At 36.3% G+C, this 13,797-nt stretch overlaps 2 protein-coding genes and 1 non-coding gene across 7 annotated transcripts; 2 read left to right on the top strand and 1 right to left on the bottom strand.

Annotated features, from left to right (window-relative positions):
• Positions 1-923: 923 nt before the first annotated feature.
• Positions 924-3,455, top strand: LOC110854486. 4 transcript variants are annotated; one of them, XR_004835745.1, is made up of 11 exons: positions 924-1,031; positions 1,102-1,257; positions 1,315-1,602; positions 1,665-1,856; positions 1,915-2,093; positions 2,157-2,256; positions 2,356-2,453; positions 2,512-2,667; positions 2,733-2,965; positions 3,045-3,211; positions 3,279-3,455. It is a non-coding gene; the product is annotated as an uncharacterized LOC110854486 (transcript). The 4 variants fall into 4 exon arrangements; XR_004835746.1 differs by having other exon boundaries at positions 2,321-2,667; XR_004835743.1 differs by having other exon boundaries at positions 2,356-2,667.
• Positions 3,456-7,062: 3,607 nt separating this feature from the next.
• LOC118436837 lies at positions 7,063-7,609 on the bottom strand. The gene is made up of 2 exons (XM_035855475.1): positions 7,221-7,609; positions 7,063-7,122 (listed from the first exon to the last, which is right to left on the bottom strand). Exons 1-2 carry the CDS (start codon positions 7,578-7,580, stop codon positions 7,075-7,077), a joined length of 408 nt encoding a protein of 135 aa, XP_035711368.1. The 5' UTR covers positions 7,581-7,609; the 3' UTR covers positions 7,063-7,074.
• A 1,128-nt stretch (positions 7,610-8,737) lies between these two features.
• LOC110854487 (SEC14 cytosolic factor) lies at positions 8,738-11,026 on the top strand. 2 transcript variants are annotated; one of them, XM_035855258.1, is made up of 7 exons: positions 8,738-8,992; positions 9,060-9,135; positions 9,604-9,665; positions 9,755-9,869; positions 10,126-10,332; positions 10,414-10,494; positions 10,750-11,026. In XM_035855258.1, exons 1-7 carry the CDS (start codon positions 8,855-8,857, stop codon positions 10,920-10,922), a joined length of 852 nt encoding a protein of 283 aa, XP_035711151.1. In that variant the 5' UTR covers positions 8,738-8,854; the 3' UTR covers positions 10,923-11,026. The 2 variants fall into 2 exon arrangements, with proteins under 2 accessions (XP_035711151.1, XP_035711152.1); XM_035855259.1 differs by having other exon boundaries at positions 9,604-9,647.
• The last annotated feature ends 2,771 nt before the right edge of the window (positions 11,027-13,797 follow it).

Below are 13,797 nucleotides of genomic sequence, written 5' to 3' on the forward strand. Positions count from 1 at the left end.
ATGTAAACTCAAAATTTTATGGGTACGATGGTTACCTGCGTATTTACTGTGTAATTATACCAGATGCTAACATTAATTTAGCTTTAAAAATTAGTTTTAGAATTTATTCATTTATTACGGAGCACAACAAAATTTTATTTCATATTTTATCGAGACGCCGGGCCTCGGGGTTCTTGTTCCCACCCAATATCACCATGACAACTGCCACGGTATTATAGGCCAACGATACCTGACGTTCACAACTTTTTATGCACACTAATTTTATAAAAAACTCAAAAAATTGTCGTGTAAAATTTTTTTGTATAGAATTTATAAGTAAATTAATAAATACACCCTTGTCTCGACGATAAGCTACTTTTTGTATGAAAGGTAGGGATGACTATATTCAAGGGTAAAATATAAATGGCATTTATAATTCCACCCCCACCCAAATCCACCCCCATCCAAAGCGCTGTAAATTCTAAATTTAGAGAAGATTTTGCTGTCAGTTGAAAAACACTACTGAAAACATGAATTATTACGTAGGTGCATATAATAAATTGGTGTAATAGAGTAATGCATTTTTACAAAACATCACAATAACCACTTTTATCGATGTCATAATGCGGTCACCTCTCGAGACACCCTTAATTAATTAGATGTTTGTTCCAAAGTCAGGTTTTTTGCGGATGCAGTTGTTTTACCCTTCCAGACTTTGGTAATGACTGGAGACGAAGTAATGTCAGAATTAATTGCAAAATGCTTGCAAAAAAAATTAATTAATTGTGTAAAATGTTAAGATTGGATAACACAGCTCAAGGATAACTGTAATAATTTATGCAGAAGCAGCAGGTGTTTTTAGTAAAATTGACAGTTTAAATTGATTTCCATTTCTATTTAAGCTAAGACTTTGGTCCCCACTTGTCAAGTTTTATTCTAACTTGCAAAAACGGGAGGAAATAATCGTTCTACCAATTTCTTATTTGTGGCGATAGTCGTCCTTGCGACGAGTATTGTTATCCAAGCTGGTCTGATCGAAAAGCGTCGCTACGGTAATGCTCTTAACTTATCCTCATATTGTTATACGAATTTAATTGATTAATTTTTCTAATTGAAATCCAGCTAAAGTCGATCTAGCCAAATGCAACATCTTCAATGTTGGAAAGCAATTAGAGCCTGAAAAGAAGGGGGACTTGATCACATACTGTAACTGCACGCAAACCATGATTCTAATTTTCAGAAAGCAGTGCGTAGAATATCAAGAGATTTCGGATGATGGTAAGTAGCTTTGCGCGTTTACGTGTTCTTTCTCAATCGGAAGCTTTATGTTTTTAGATAACACAACCTCGACTAGACAAGCGTCATCCAGCACGACTGTGAGGACTTGGAGGCCACCAACTACAACCAGAGTCAGTTCTACTACTACGCAGAGAACTACTACAAGCTTCCCAACGTCTGAAAGATCTACAACAACCTTCCCAACTTCAACAACAAGCTTTCCTACCTCTGAAAAGTCAACGACAAGTTTCCCAACCACTGAGGAACCTACAGATTTCACGACGACCACACACTAGCTGCGACCACGCAACCACCAGTCACCAGTAGTGAGAGCTGTACGCCGCGGTAAAACTACATTCAAGTTTATATTAAAACCAACTAACTATTCAACCATTTCTAAAATATAGCGGTCCGGGAGGGCTTCGTTCCGCTCTCCCATGATGAAAGAGCAGATCTTCGTCCAAGGCCACTGGTACAATAAGGACGGTACAACCAACAAAGGCTTCGAAACATCGCAAAATGTCGCCTCAGCACAATCTGCCTTTGAGCAGTGCAAGTATCACGACAATTCTACTGGCTGTGATAAAAAGTGGTCTCAGGTAAGGTAGGGTTGGTCAAGAACAGCACGCAAATATTAATCACACTGTAATTCTTTAGCGATACTGGGTCAACATGCAATACTATAAGCCCGGAGGTCCCATATTTTTAGAAATTGCAGGGGAATGGGATGCGGAGCACGATATTAATGGTGGCTACTGGTATAACTATGCCAACAGATATAACGCAATGCTGGTTGTGTTAGAGCATAGATTCTACGGACAAAGTTCCCCCGTTAAGTACGTACAACTGGAAGTATTAGATATGTTAGATACTTGATAACTTTTTATATAAATCAACAGCAATCCGAATGTGAGCGATCTTTGTTTAATGACTAGTCAGCTGGCACTAGCAGATGCTGCTTATTTCATTGACGTTTATTCGGCTCAGAACCAGCTACAGGTAAATTACGGAAGGATAGTTTGGATGATTAAAATGTGTACAATCTTCATACTTATACTTATAGGATGCTGATTGGGTTTCATTTGGTTGTTCGTACAGGGCAAATTTAGCCGCTTGGATGAAACTTAAATACCCCAACCACGTGAAGGCTGCTGTGTCGTCTTCCGGACCAGTTGAAGCGGTTTACGACTATCTTGGTGATTTAAAGTAATCGATTGGTCATCATTTGTACTAATTTGTCCCGTTAAACCTTAGGGTACACTCGGTGGTTTCTGAAGTCATCCGAGAAACAGATCGAGGATTCTTCGATTACCTGAGCCAAACTTTCAGCTGTATGGAGAGCTTAACCAATGGAAGTAAGCCAAATTGTGAAAAATACACATCAGGCCAACAGATGCAGAAACCCATCCAGTGCGTACTCCTTCAATGAATTCTACAGGGAATTAATTAGATCAATAATATCGCCGTATTTGTAGATATTGTAGAAGCGTAGATTGGGCTGGAAACAGTTATAGCAAGCAACAATTTTATAATCATCAGACATTTCCTCCATGGGCAAGTAATTGGCCTGGTGGCAAGGCTAGGTTGGGCGTGGCAAACTTGCAATGAATTCGGTTTCTTTGTCTTCAGACCCAGAATTAGGAACCTTTGGCAGGAATACGTTCTCTGGAGACGTGTACGGTGCAGGATGCAAGAAGTTTGGGACAAAGTGAGTCTTTACATATCTGTAATAGCCCTTGTACGCACGACCAAATTATCAAAATATCTATCATTTCATATCATTTCAGGTATACACTAAAATATGTTGAAGGTCAAATTGCTAAATCCAATGCGTATTATGGTGGTAAAAATTTTAACTCCAAGTGCGTTATTTTCGTCCATGGAACTTGGGACCCGTGGCATACTCAAGGAGTTACCACACCAAAAGCGTATAACACTGTTGTACTTGTTCCAGGTGAGTAATTTCAAAAATATTTAGTTAGACACTAACTTGCCTTATGTTCGTTTAAACATAATTTTAGGAACTGCGCATTGTTCAGATACTTCGAATCCAACGAATGCCGCAATGACTGCTGCACAGCAAACAATCATGACACAAATTGGGACATACTTAAATGATCCTAATTGTTAAGGTGACACGGCTTGAAAAATTAGTTTATCATCAATAAAAAATAATAGTTTATCAGCATCAACACTGATTCAGATATGAAATACTTTATTAAAATTTCATAACTTGACAAACCGTTAGACATATGTATTTATGTACACGCCGTGGCTCAGTTCATACGCATGTACACCCGGTAGACAAAAGTATTGGTTATTTTTTATGTCGCATCTTCATATGCATGTAAAACCTTCATATGTTACTGACATTGGTCAAATTTTTTCTCGCTGTCACATAACTTCATTACCTTCAAAATAGGGTATTTGCGGATTTTAACATTCAAGTATTTTTGCCACAATAAATTACAAACCATTAAAATACATGTGATGGAGTCGGTCATAAGTATTGGTCACTCTCAAAATTCATAATTAATATTGAAAATGGAAATCTCTGGCAGCAGTTACTTCTGTTATATTTAATGGCCAAGCATTTCCGATATTACAAATTAAATCGACTTATGTTAACTGTCATTTGTGCTCGAAAAATTCGCCCTCACTATCGTTATGTACAGTAGCGAGTTTTTGTCGAAGAATTTTGTTCTAAAGGCTCGCTAATTTTCCAATCTGCAAGGGGACCATATTAAATGTTCCGCAACATATAGGTCTGAAGGTTTGAACGCATTCCTATGCCATCTGGGCGATATGCTTGGGTAATCATTTCGCAGAAACGTAAATAAGTTCAAAAGTGACTATCTTGCGCTGATTGGTTTAAAGTTTTTGTACGAAAATGGATGTCCGCTTCGAGTTTTTTGCTCTCGGTAAGTTGGGCTGGAGCATCTACACAAATTTAGGCCATTAAACTTAAAATCATATCGGAACATCAAAAGTTAGGTATGGGTATTAGTAATGATAACCAAAAACAAGCTTAGAAAATTCATCGTCTTTTTGATATTTCACTGTGTGATGGAGGAATTAATCTTTTGCTTAATTTCTTGGTCGCCACCAAGTCAGCCTGGACTCATTTAACCTGAAAATGCGAAATTTAGTTTCATTTAGGTAACGTACCTTAAAGTAGCACATAATTATCCAGGTACGGTTTTAATTCGAACATCTCAAATTCTTGATGTTTTCCTTCCTGGTACTTAATTTATTTTTTAGCATTCGTCTTAACTTCAAATTAGCATCATGCAATCTTCGAACGATTTGCTTCGAGGTAAACTACTGTTTTTCTCAGTATTTGCGTTTTTGAACCGTTTCAGTGCGGTGATTTCATGACCAACTATAGACAAATTCACAATCTTCGTATTCTATCGTGGTTTTGTTACGTTCATATGTTCACGCTATGGTTTATTAGCCACCAAACCTGTTTGTGGTCATATTTCGGTCACATTTACAGCATTTTATTTTCAGATGGAAGTTTTTGTAAAAATCCGTGAGCACTTTCAAGCTCTGTGCAGATACCTCGTTTCTTTTCACATTTGACAATATCCAATTCCAGCAGTTTCGTAATTTTTTTTCAGCAAATGATTCAAATCTAACAGCAAAGAAGTATTGAATCAAAAAATTAGTTTACATGTCAGATATGGAAGTTTATTGTCAAGTTATAACAGGGAAAATTGAAATGACCAATACTTATGACCGACTCCATAACACGTATTCCAATGGTTTGTAATTTATTGTGGCAAAAATACTTGAATGTTAAAATCTGCAGATACCCTATTTTGAACGTAATTAAGTTATGTGACAGCCAGAAAAAATTTGACCAACGTCAGTAACATATTAAGGTTTTACATGCATATGAAGATGTGACTTAAAAAATAACCAATACTTTTGTCTACCGGGTGTATATAGAAGTATTCACATACATATTTACAAATCTCTCGACAGATTTAGTATGCAAATAGTAGAATAGCTTAATGTTTCTGATTTTCATAAAATGTACTTGTTGAAACGTAAATGCATTTGCCACATATAACTAACTACTCCACATTGTAGCAACACTTTAGTGAAAATAGGCTCATTATGTAAACCAAAATCAATATACATAACCTCATTCATAGTAGGCCATCTAAAACAACGCAATTCTTCCTGTCATTTTGCTTTAAATGACAAGAATATAATTTGCATTCACTGTCAAATGAACGAAAGTGAACAGATACGAATTGTCCTCTGACGCCATTTCAAATAATCCAAATATGTATTTATAACGGTGATATATATGTAACAAAGAATTAAATGTACGTATGTTTAAATTTCCTCGTGCTGCGTAGCTGGCGTGGTTGACCTGGGCGAAATCTTCATCCCTAACCACTGATCTGGAAAATGTAGAGGATGTTGAGGGTATGAATGCGTGCTTGTCAAGCTCGTTTTATCGTTATTTTCACGATCAAAATTAGTTTTGGTTGGTTCGGACACCATTTTCGATCCTAGTCCTGGAATAATTTGTAAATTTTGTATTAATTTAATCCAAGTATGTAGCACAATTGTCATTATGGTATTGGAAGTTTTAATCATGTGCCTTCATTGGTTGTCGGCGGATTTTTTGCACCAGTAGGCCTACTTTTTATGGCAGAAACATCTGTAAATAAATAATTATATTAAATCTATTTATGCACCACGGATTAGCATTATATCATATTTATAAAAATTGGCATTCATATGTACGCACGTACCACCTTCAAGTTTATCCAGGCGAGACTTAATTGAAGAAATGTCTGTAATTAAATACAGGACGTATACGTTTTATACAGATACCACCATTTTTATGTATTTAAATAAATTACTCCGTACGCACGCACCACTTTCAATTATCTCCAATTGAGAATTAATTATAGACATGTCTGCAAAAAATAATAGCAATGTTTTTACATAAATGAATAACTTATGCTTAAATAATTATATAGATGTATACCACCATCCACGATTTTTGAAGATTTATAGTATGTACATATGTATATTAAAGAAGAAATATATGTACCAGTATTTATTTTTAGCAAGGCTGCCGAAACTTCTTGGTCCTCTACAAAGAAAGGATTATTAAAATCGAGCTATTATGTTAATCTATCTAATCATAAATCAATCGCATTTTTGTCATTTGTCAAGGTCATTTAATTATGAATACAAGTTGCGGTTTTTGTTATTTCCATTATTTCATCAACAATCGATGCCATAGCGGATCAATATGTTAGAAAGTCTTTAAAAATGCTAAATATAGCTTGGATAACCAATTATCTAATTAACAAATTAGGCATGCAATATTCCATTTATATCAACTACTTTTTTATGTAGAGGTTGAAATACATATATCAAAATTGTGAATTTTTCTTTTCCTTACGTGCTCTTTTCTTTGCAAGTGTCTCCCGTATCCTCCAAGATTTTGATTCCATCCTAATTTGAGTATTATTTCTATCCCAATGCTTACTAAACAGGTTCCCAAGTAGGACGTTCGCTTTAACGAAATCTATTATATCATCGGTAGAAGAAGAAACCTGATGATTTTCAAATTTCGCCACTTCCGAAGATGAGGTAAGCCTATTTATTGTGCCAAAAAAAATCAATTAAGCCGGGTATACCGGGCACTTTTACATAAATGCCCGACTTGATACCGGGTAGCCCAAAAGAATTGAGTACAAATTCCGGGTATCTACCCGGTACCCGGGACATTCCTAATTTCTGCAACTTACATCTCGCAGAAGTGTAAGGCTTCCTGTAACACTAGAGTGTCGCTAATTCCCATAAACTTCCGCACCTTTGGAATTTCGCCTAAAAAATGGTAATAAAAAAAGTAAGAAATTATTCATTCTAAAAATATAAACTTTTATAACTTATCTATAACATAAAGTATTACGAAATTGATATACCGGTATTCCCAAATTTGGAGGAAATGCGTCATACTGAACACGAACAAGGGCTCGATTATTGCAATAAATTTCTAAGAGCTTGGCTTCCTCTGATTTAGCCAGGCATGGAATACTGGCCAAATTGTGTAACAAAGTTTCCGGGTTTGTCCACAGATAGGGATAAAAAATGTAGAAAGCTTCTCCAACATCGCTCCGCTCTAGGTACGTCTTAACCTTCGCAATAAGTGAGTTATCTTCTTCTTGACAACTAATTTTTGTCGGAATAGAATCCACCCTTTCACTATTCTGCACTGATCCAAACACAACTTTGACACGGAATAGAACGATACAGATTAGAGGAATGCTTCTGACTGTGAGCATTTTAAATCAAATTTTAAAAATGTAGTGTTTTTAAAATTTAAATATGTATTTATCTAAATACATACGTAAATATTATATTTCTGTAAATAATCAGTAAGATTGCATCGTATCCTAGAAAATTTTAAGGGAGACTTGATGAAGGAACAGGTAAGGGTATCCAAAAATAAATACTCTTTTCTTCAATATCGTGAGCAATATTTCAACCCTTTTGCACCCTTGGAGCAAGTTCCGTGTCCCTTTCTTCTAGTGGAACTAATCATATTAACCTTACTATAGCCTTTGTTATTACATACTTACATACACAAGCAAAATCACTGCAGGTTCTGTTACAGTCCATAAATTATGTGACGCGAGAGGGGGAAAAGGGGATCCAAGGGTCCAATGATATTGTGCCTATGTGACACAAGCTAAAGAGGAGAAGGGGCTGGCGGGGGTCTAGAAAATCGAGATTTTTGCGTGACATAAGTTATGGATGTCCCCATAGTTTAAACTGTGGCTTCGTGTAACTCATTCAAACCATTATTTAAATATCTGAATACGCAAACATGTGCATGATTGCATGCGCATTCAAAAAAAGGAGAAAAGGGATGGATTGCCAGTATGCAAATGTAATCTACGTACATAGGTACATAAATTCGTACATACACATAAACCTATGAAACACTGGAAAATATTCGAGAGATTTAACATCGATCTTTCTAAAAGTATGTAGGCACTCTTAGAGAAATCGTATGTATCATGAAAATTATTACCGACCGGAGTATAAATATATGCACATGTATTACTCTACCGGCCCTCGCACGATTGTCATTCCCGTCTACCCATATTAAAAATAATACTAAAGATAGATAACAACCTCGCATTTATCAACTATGTATTGTTACATAAATTTGTAGATGTTCTTATGTGTTTATATATATCCTGAGTTGCTCTGCGCAACTTGATAAGGCCATTCCCTTCCCACGATGATATCATAATAATTTATTGTCAAACAAAGAAGTGAAGGTTCCCACGATTACTTGGATTACTTGGTGTGAACATGGTTCTGAACCAATCCAGTAATACGCATTAGTAATAAAAAAGTAAGGCAAAATAATTTTCTTCATTAAATTACATACATAATTTAGTTATTTCCTATTTTCCACTTTCCAGTCTTTGATGGTAACTGGTGTGAACATCGACAGTGTAAAGTTTACCTCCTTGTTCCAAGTATTTATTACATACATAGTAAATTTACTGGAAATTTGGAAATTTTTAAAATTTTGAAATATATCATGCGCCCGTCCGAAACCAATTTAAAATTAGTGTCGATTATTGTACTCCTTATCTCTCACCGATTACAGTTTGTTTCCTTGGTTGAACTTGAAGACGAACTACGGCTAACGAGAGAAGAGAATGGAAAGCTGGATATGGCATGCAGAAATATTATCTATTACCAAGTTTACAAAATTAATATTAATTACTCTCTTTGATTTCCAGTTGAAAATGAGAGTTGGTAATATCCGGGCGCACACTTGGCTTAAAACCGACCTTGCCCTTCTCCGGTGGTTGCGAGGTTTGGAATTTAGATTAATTGAAATATTTACTAAAGGGAGATTCAGTGAATCCATGTTCGTGGTGAACTCTTAAAAATAGTGTTGCCTTTACGGAAAGTATATGCACTCTAAATTCCGAATTAAGTAAACTCTACTAAAGCCAGGAGAACGTTAAAGAGTAAAGCTTATGCTATAGATATTTAGTTTATGCAGTTTACTTCTTCGGAATTTTGGGTGCATTTAGTTTTCAAAGTGGTAACATTATTTTTTAGAGTATGGTGGTCACGCCAGAATTTCAAGCTACCTGCTCCATTCGACGACCCTCTGACCTAGAAAAACAAATAAGGGGCTAGTACATATTATTCACCCCAGTTTTTTAATGTGGGGCACCAAATCACTAGCTGGATGGAGCTTCACAGTGATTCTCAACTTGTTTCTCAAACCGTAAATACACATAAATGCGTATTATTTTTTTGGCTCTGATCTAGTTAACAAATTGAACGTGGAGGAAGCTGAGACCGCCTTTAAACATGTAATACGAAATTGTAGTGTAATTTATAGTATTTTTATTGAATATACACTAAAAACTAGCGAAATCAACGTTAATATACGTTAATGTGTGATGCATGTCTGTTTCAGAACCTTAAGTGGAGAAAGATAAACAGGATAGATTCCATCCTGCGGGAAGATTGGACCTTCTGGGAACGCGAATATTATTTCGATTGTAGTGCCACGGACTATACGGGAAGACCAGGTGTGCATATGTATATACAATACACTTCGGCAAAAATTTTTGCAATACTTTAAATAGCATGTTGCTTTTTTTGTGTTAAAGATTATAATTTTTGATAGTTTTTTTGCACATTTGCTTTTTAACGAAAATCTGTCCAAAGTTGGTTAATGTCATGCACGTACATATTGCCTAGTCTCAAAACTGTCCATAAGCCATAATCTTTTTACTAAAATGTCTAATTATTTTTAAAATAAATAATTCGCACAATGTATTACAGTTTGCACTGGTGACATTTCTGAGTGGGATATTCGCCAAGCAATCATATCGGGTGAGGGTGAAACACTGCTGAGATACATGATCAAAACAGCGGAAGATGCGTCCACCCGGGTTTGGAAATCGCAGGAAATGGGAAAGAATGTGACGCAATGGATCACAATTTGGAATATGGATAACTTTAATCTTGCTCAGCATGGATGCGTGCAATGTATGTAAGCAATTTGCTGGAAAAGAACAAATTTCAAAAGTATCATCTGTATCCTTCTCTATTTTTACCCTTATCTGGCAGGTATTTCTCTCCTGGTACGATTTACTACCACATTTCAAACCAATTATCCAAACGGGATGCATAAGCTTATCTCAATTAATGGTAACTAAATATTTATACTCTTTTGAGTGAAAAAAACTGGTATGAAAATATTACTGGCCGGAATACATGTGTATGTATGAGTCTATACCGCCCCTGGTAATAATTTGTAATATTTAATATCGTATGGGGTACATATGTAAATACATATGTATCTGTATGTGACTACCACGTTTTGCATAATCTTATCAATCCTTTATTTGTTGAGTTACTTACAAATTAAGTAATTCAAATTAATTAACCCTTTTTATTTCGTAGCACTGGACGTCTTCCAAACCGTTTTCAATCTTTTTAAACACGTCATGAGCAAAGCCATGCAGGACACGTTTCATATTTTTGGCACAAATAAGGACGAATGGAGGAAGGAATTGCTTTCGCTCATTCCGGAAAATGAATTGACTCCGAATTTTGGAGGAACGAAAATAAGATGATTTAATTTGCATATTAAATGATATGTATGTTTGCGGAATCTAAAAATAAATTACCATTGCAACCCATGCAACAAAGGGATGAACCAATGGAAAAACATTATGTACATATATTGATTGACCTCTAATGAATATGGACTCATTTTTTAATGCATGAAAACAATAGACTAATTCACAAGAAATACGATCTTTCTTTCTAATGAGGTTCAATTCGAAATTTCGACTGAATTTCCATGAATTTGGAAGCCTCAGAATTTATGTAAAAGGACTAACTTGATAACCAACCTTTCACATATTTTTAGTCTTCCACTAGCTCGTCTTTCAGGTGTCTCGGCCTAAACCTAACGGTACGTGTCATAAAAGGCGGACACAAAGTTCTTGAGTTTTTCTCAATACCACACAATGTAAACTTCCAATCCATCGTTGTGCCAAATTAAGGATAATCAATCACAACTCAAAACTTTACCTTTGCCCAAACATTCATTTGAGTTCAGCAATGGTCAAATATATGTAAATATTTGCTTAAATGTAAATTTCATAAAATTCGCCGTGTTGAGTAGGACACAACTTTTAAAAAAGGCTGACAGGTTGAGTTCTAAAATTATATTATTTCAACACAGCACAGTAGGACACGCATGTTTATCACACCACAAAAAATAACATAAGCAACACTAAAATAAACAATTTCTGTTTGTTATTTAAACCCCACATGGGCAAAAACTAAATAAGGCAATAAATAAGTGAATAAATAAATTAAAATTATCAGTCACTAGAGTTTCCCAACGGGTTCGGGTTGTTATCGGGTTTCGGGTTGTTATCGGGTTTCGGGTTTTTATGGGGTTTCGGGTTTTTATCGGGTTTCGGGTTTTTATCGGGTTTCGGGTTTTTATTGGGTTTCGGGTTTTTATTGGGTTTCAGGTTTTTATCGGGTTTCGGGTTTTTATCGGGTTTCGGGTTTTTATCGGGGTTCGGATTTTTATCGGGTTCGGATTCGGATAGGGTTTTCTGTTTCCGAACGTTATCGGGTTCGGATTCAGATTATCCGATAACCCGATTCAAAATTTCACGATAACATTTTGCAGTACCGTTTCCTAAACTATATCTAATTTCTGCAATAAATTTTATCAATGCAGTCAGTAAGATTATAAAACACAAAATGAAAACAGCTTTCACTGATTCAAACGGGATCGGAATTTCCTCCCGAATTTGGATTTTATTCCTTTCGTGGAAATCATTTCTCGAAAAATACCACCGGTATCTTGCATTTTTCGAGTGATACAGTTGCATCGCAATTGTTTTGCTATCTTCCAAGTTTGCCCACCTCTCCGCCAAGCCCATTGCTTCCAAGTGGGAAAGCGTTTTTTGGAAGACTGGCGACAGGAAATTGCTGTACCCGGTGTCAATCGTAATAAAATTGAATGGGGTATTATCCTCCTTTCCGTCAATGACGAGGCGGCCCCCATAAATTTTGATCAATTCCGTCAAAAACTTTATATTCACCATGTCATCCATGACAGCAAAAGTGCGTTCCGTGGGAAAAGTTGTGTTTGAATACGTCGCAGGTTTAGAGTTTATAATGTAGGTTAGCAATCTTAGGATGTCCCGAAATGTGGTGCCAATATCCATAAATTGTAATTTGTTCTTTAATTTGGAACACACCGCGAAGAGCTTGCTATTATTTTCGAACTTTTGCATAAATGATGGTATAATACTCATTATTAGCGTTGATATCTGGTGATTTCCACTCGACTTTGTTGTAATGCTGCTCCGTGTAAGGATTGGTAAGTTAGAGTCGACAAGTTGTGCTAGAGAAGTTGGCACGGCGGGTCCTTTGGTGGCGGTCAAATAGGAAAAGATCTCCCCCGTGTACAAGTTATTCGTAATTATGTAGTACCCCGCTAACAACCAAACCGTGAGAATAGGCGCTGCGATCGTGTTTCTGTTGCAAAATAGTTTTAAACTGTTCCCATTCGTCTGCCCCAGCAGGACAGAAATGATGATAATCAAATCGTCCAGAACAGCGACCGTGACTATTTTGCCCTTACTAAGTTGGACCAGGACGGTAACGAGGATACAAAAAATAAATAAAGTTACCCACACTTGCACCGAAAATGGAAGCAGGAATGCATACATTCCTTGAAATTCTGCCCGGACATGTGTAACCACTGAGAATTGTATCCGCCTGTACACGAATTTAAAGACGTCGCTGTATCCCAAAACGACCTTGTATACGTAGTCATCGAATATCGAATTATGGTAGAAAATTGACATTGAATTGTTGGACTGGGTACGCCCTACGATTGAAAAGTTGTGGACCCCAGATAAAAATAATATTCTGCAGATCCCAGTTGGTGTACCCATCTTCAAATTGGAGAAATTCACACTACAATCAAAGTTATCGAGACGACTGCCACTATCCACTTCGATATCCCTCTTTAGCAAGTTGTTATTTAAGGAATTCCACGAAAGGGCAAGTTGGGATAGGGAAAAATCTGTCGTGACCATCAAAGCAGTCGGAGACACTAGATCGGATATGACACAGGGAGTTAGGACGATTTGAGGCTTGTAGAAATTAGTTAGAATCAATTTCGAAGTTCCAGAATGGATGTGATATTTCCAGTAATTTATTGGATTCCAGGGATCTTCACAATGTTGAAATATGAATTGTGGATTAAAATATGTTATGACTATATTCTGCAGCAGGACATGGGCCGGGGCACCACTGTAGGTTTCGAGGAGTATGTCCCCGCTTAGATGAAGGAATGTCACTAACGGTGTTTGAGATCTGAAGAGCATATCTAAACGAGATAATATGAGGAGTTGGGAAGGACTCAGTAAAAAATGGTGGAATAAGATTGCCGAATACGGATTGTTTTTA

The sequence above is a fragment of the Folsomia candida genome, unplaced genomic scaffold (genome assembly GCF_002217175.1).
Source record: "Folsomia candida strain VU population unplaced genomic scaffold, ASM221717v1 Fcan01_Sc010, whole genome shotgun sequence".
NCBI classification, from domain to species: Eukaryota; Metazoa; Arthropoda; class Collembola; order Entomobryomorpha; family Isotomidae; genus Folsomia; species Folsomia candida.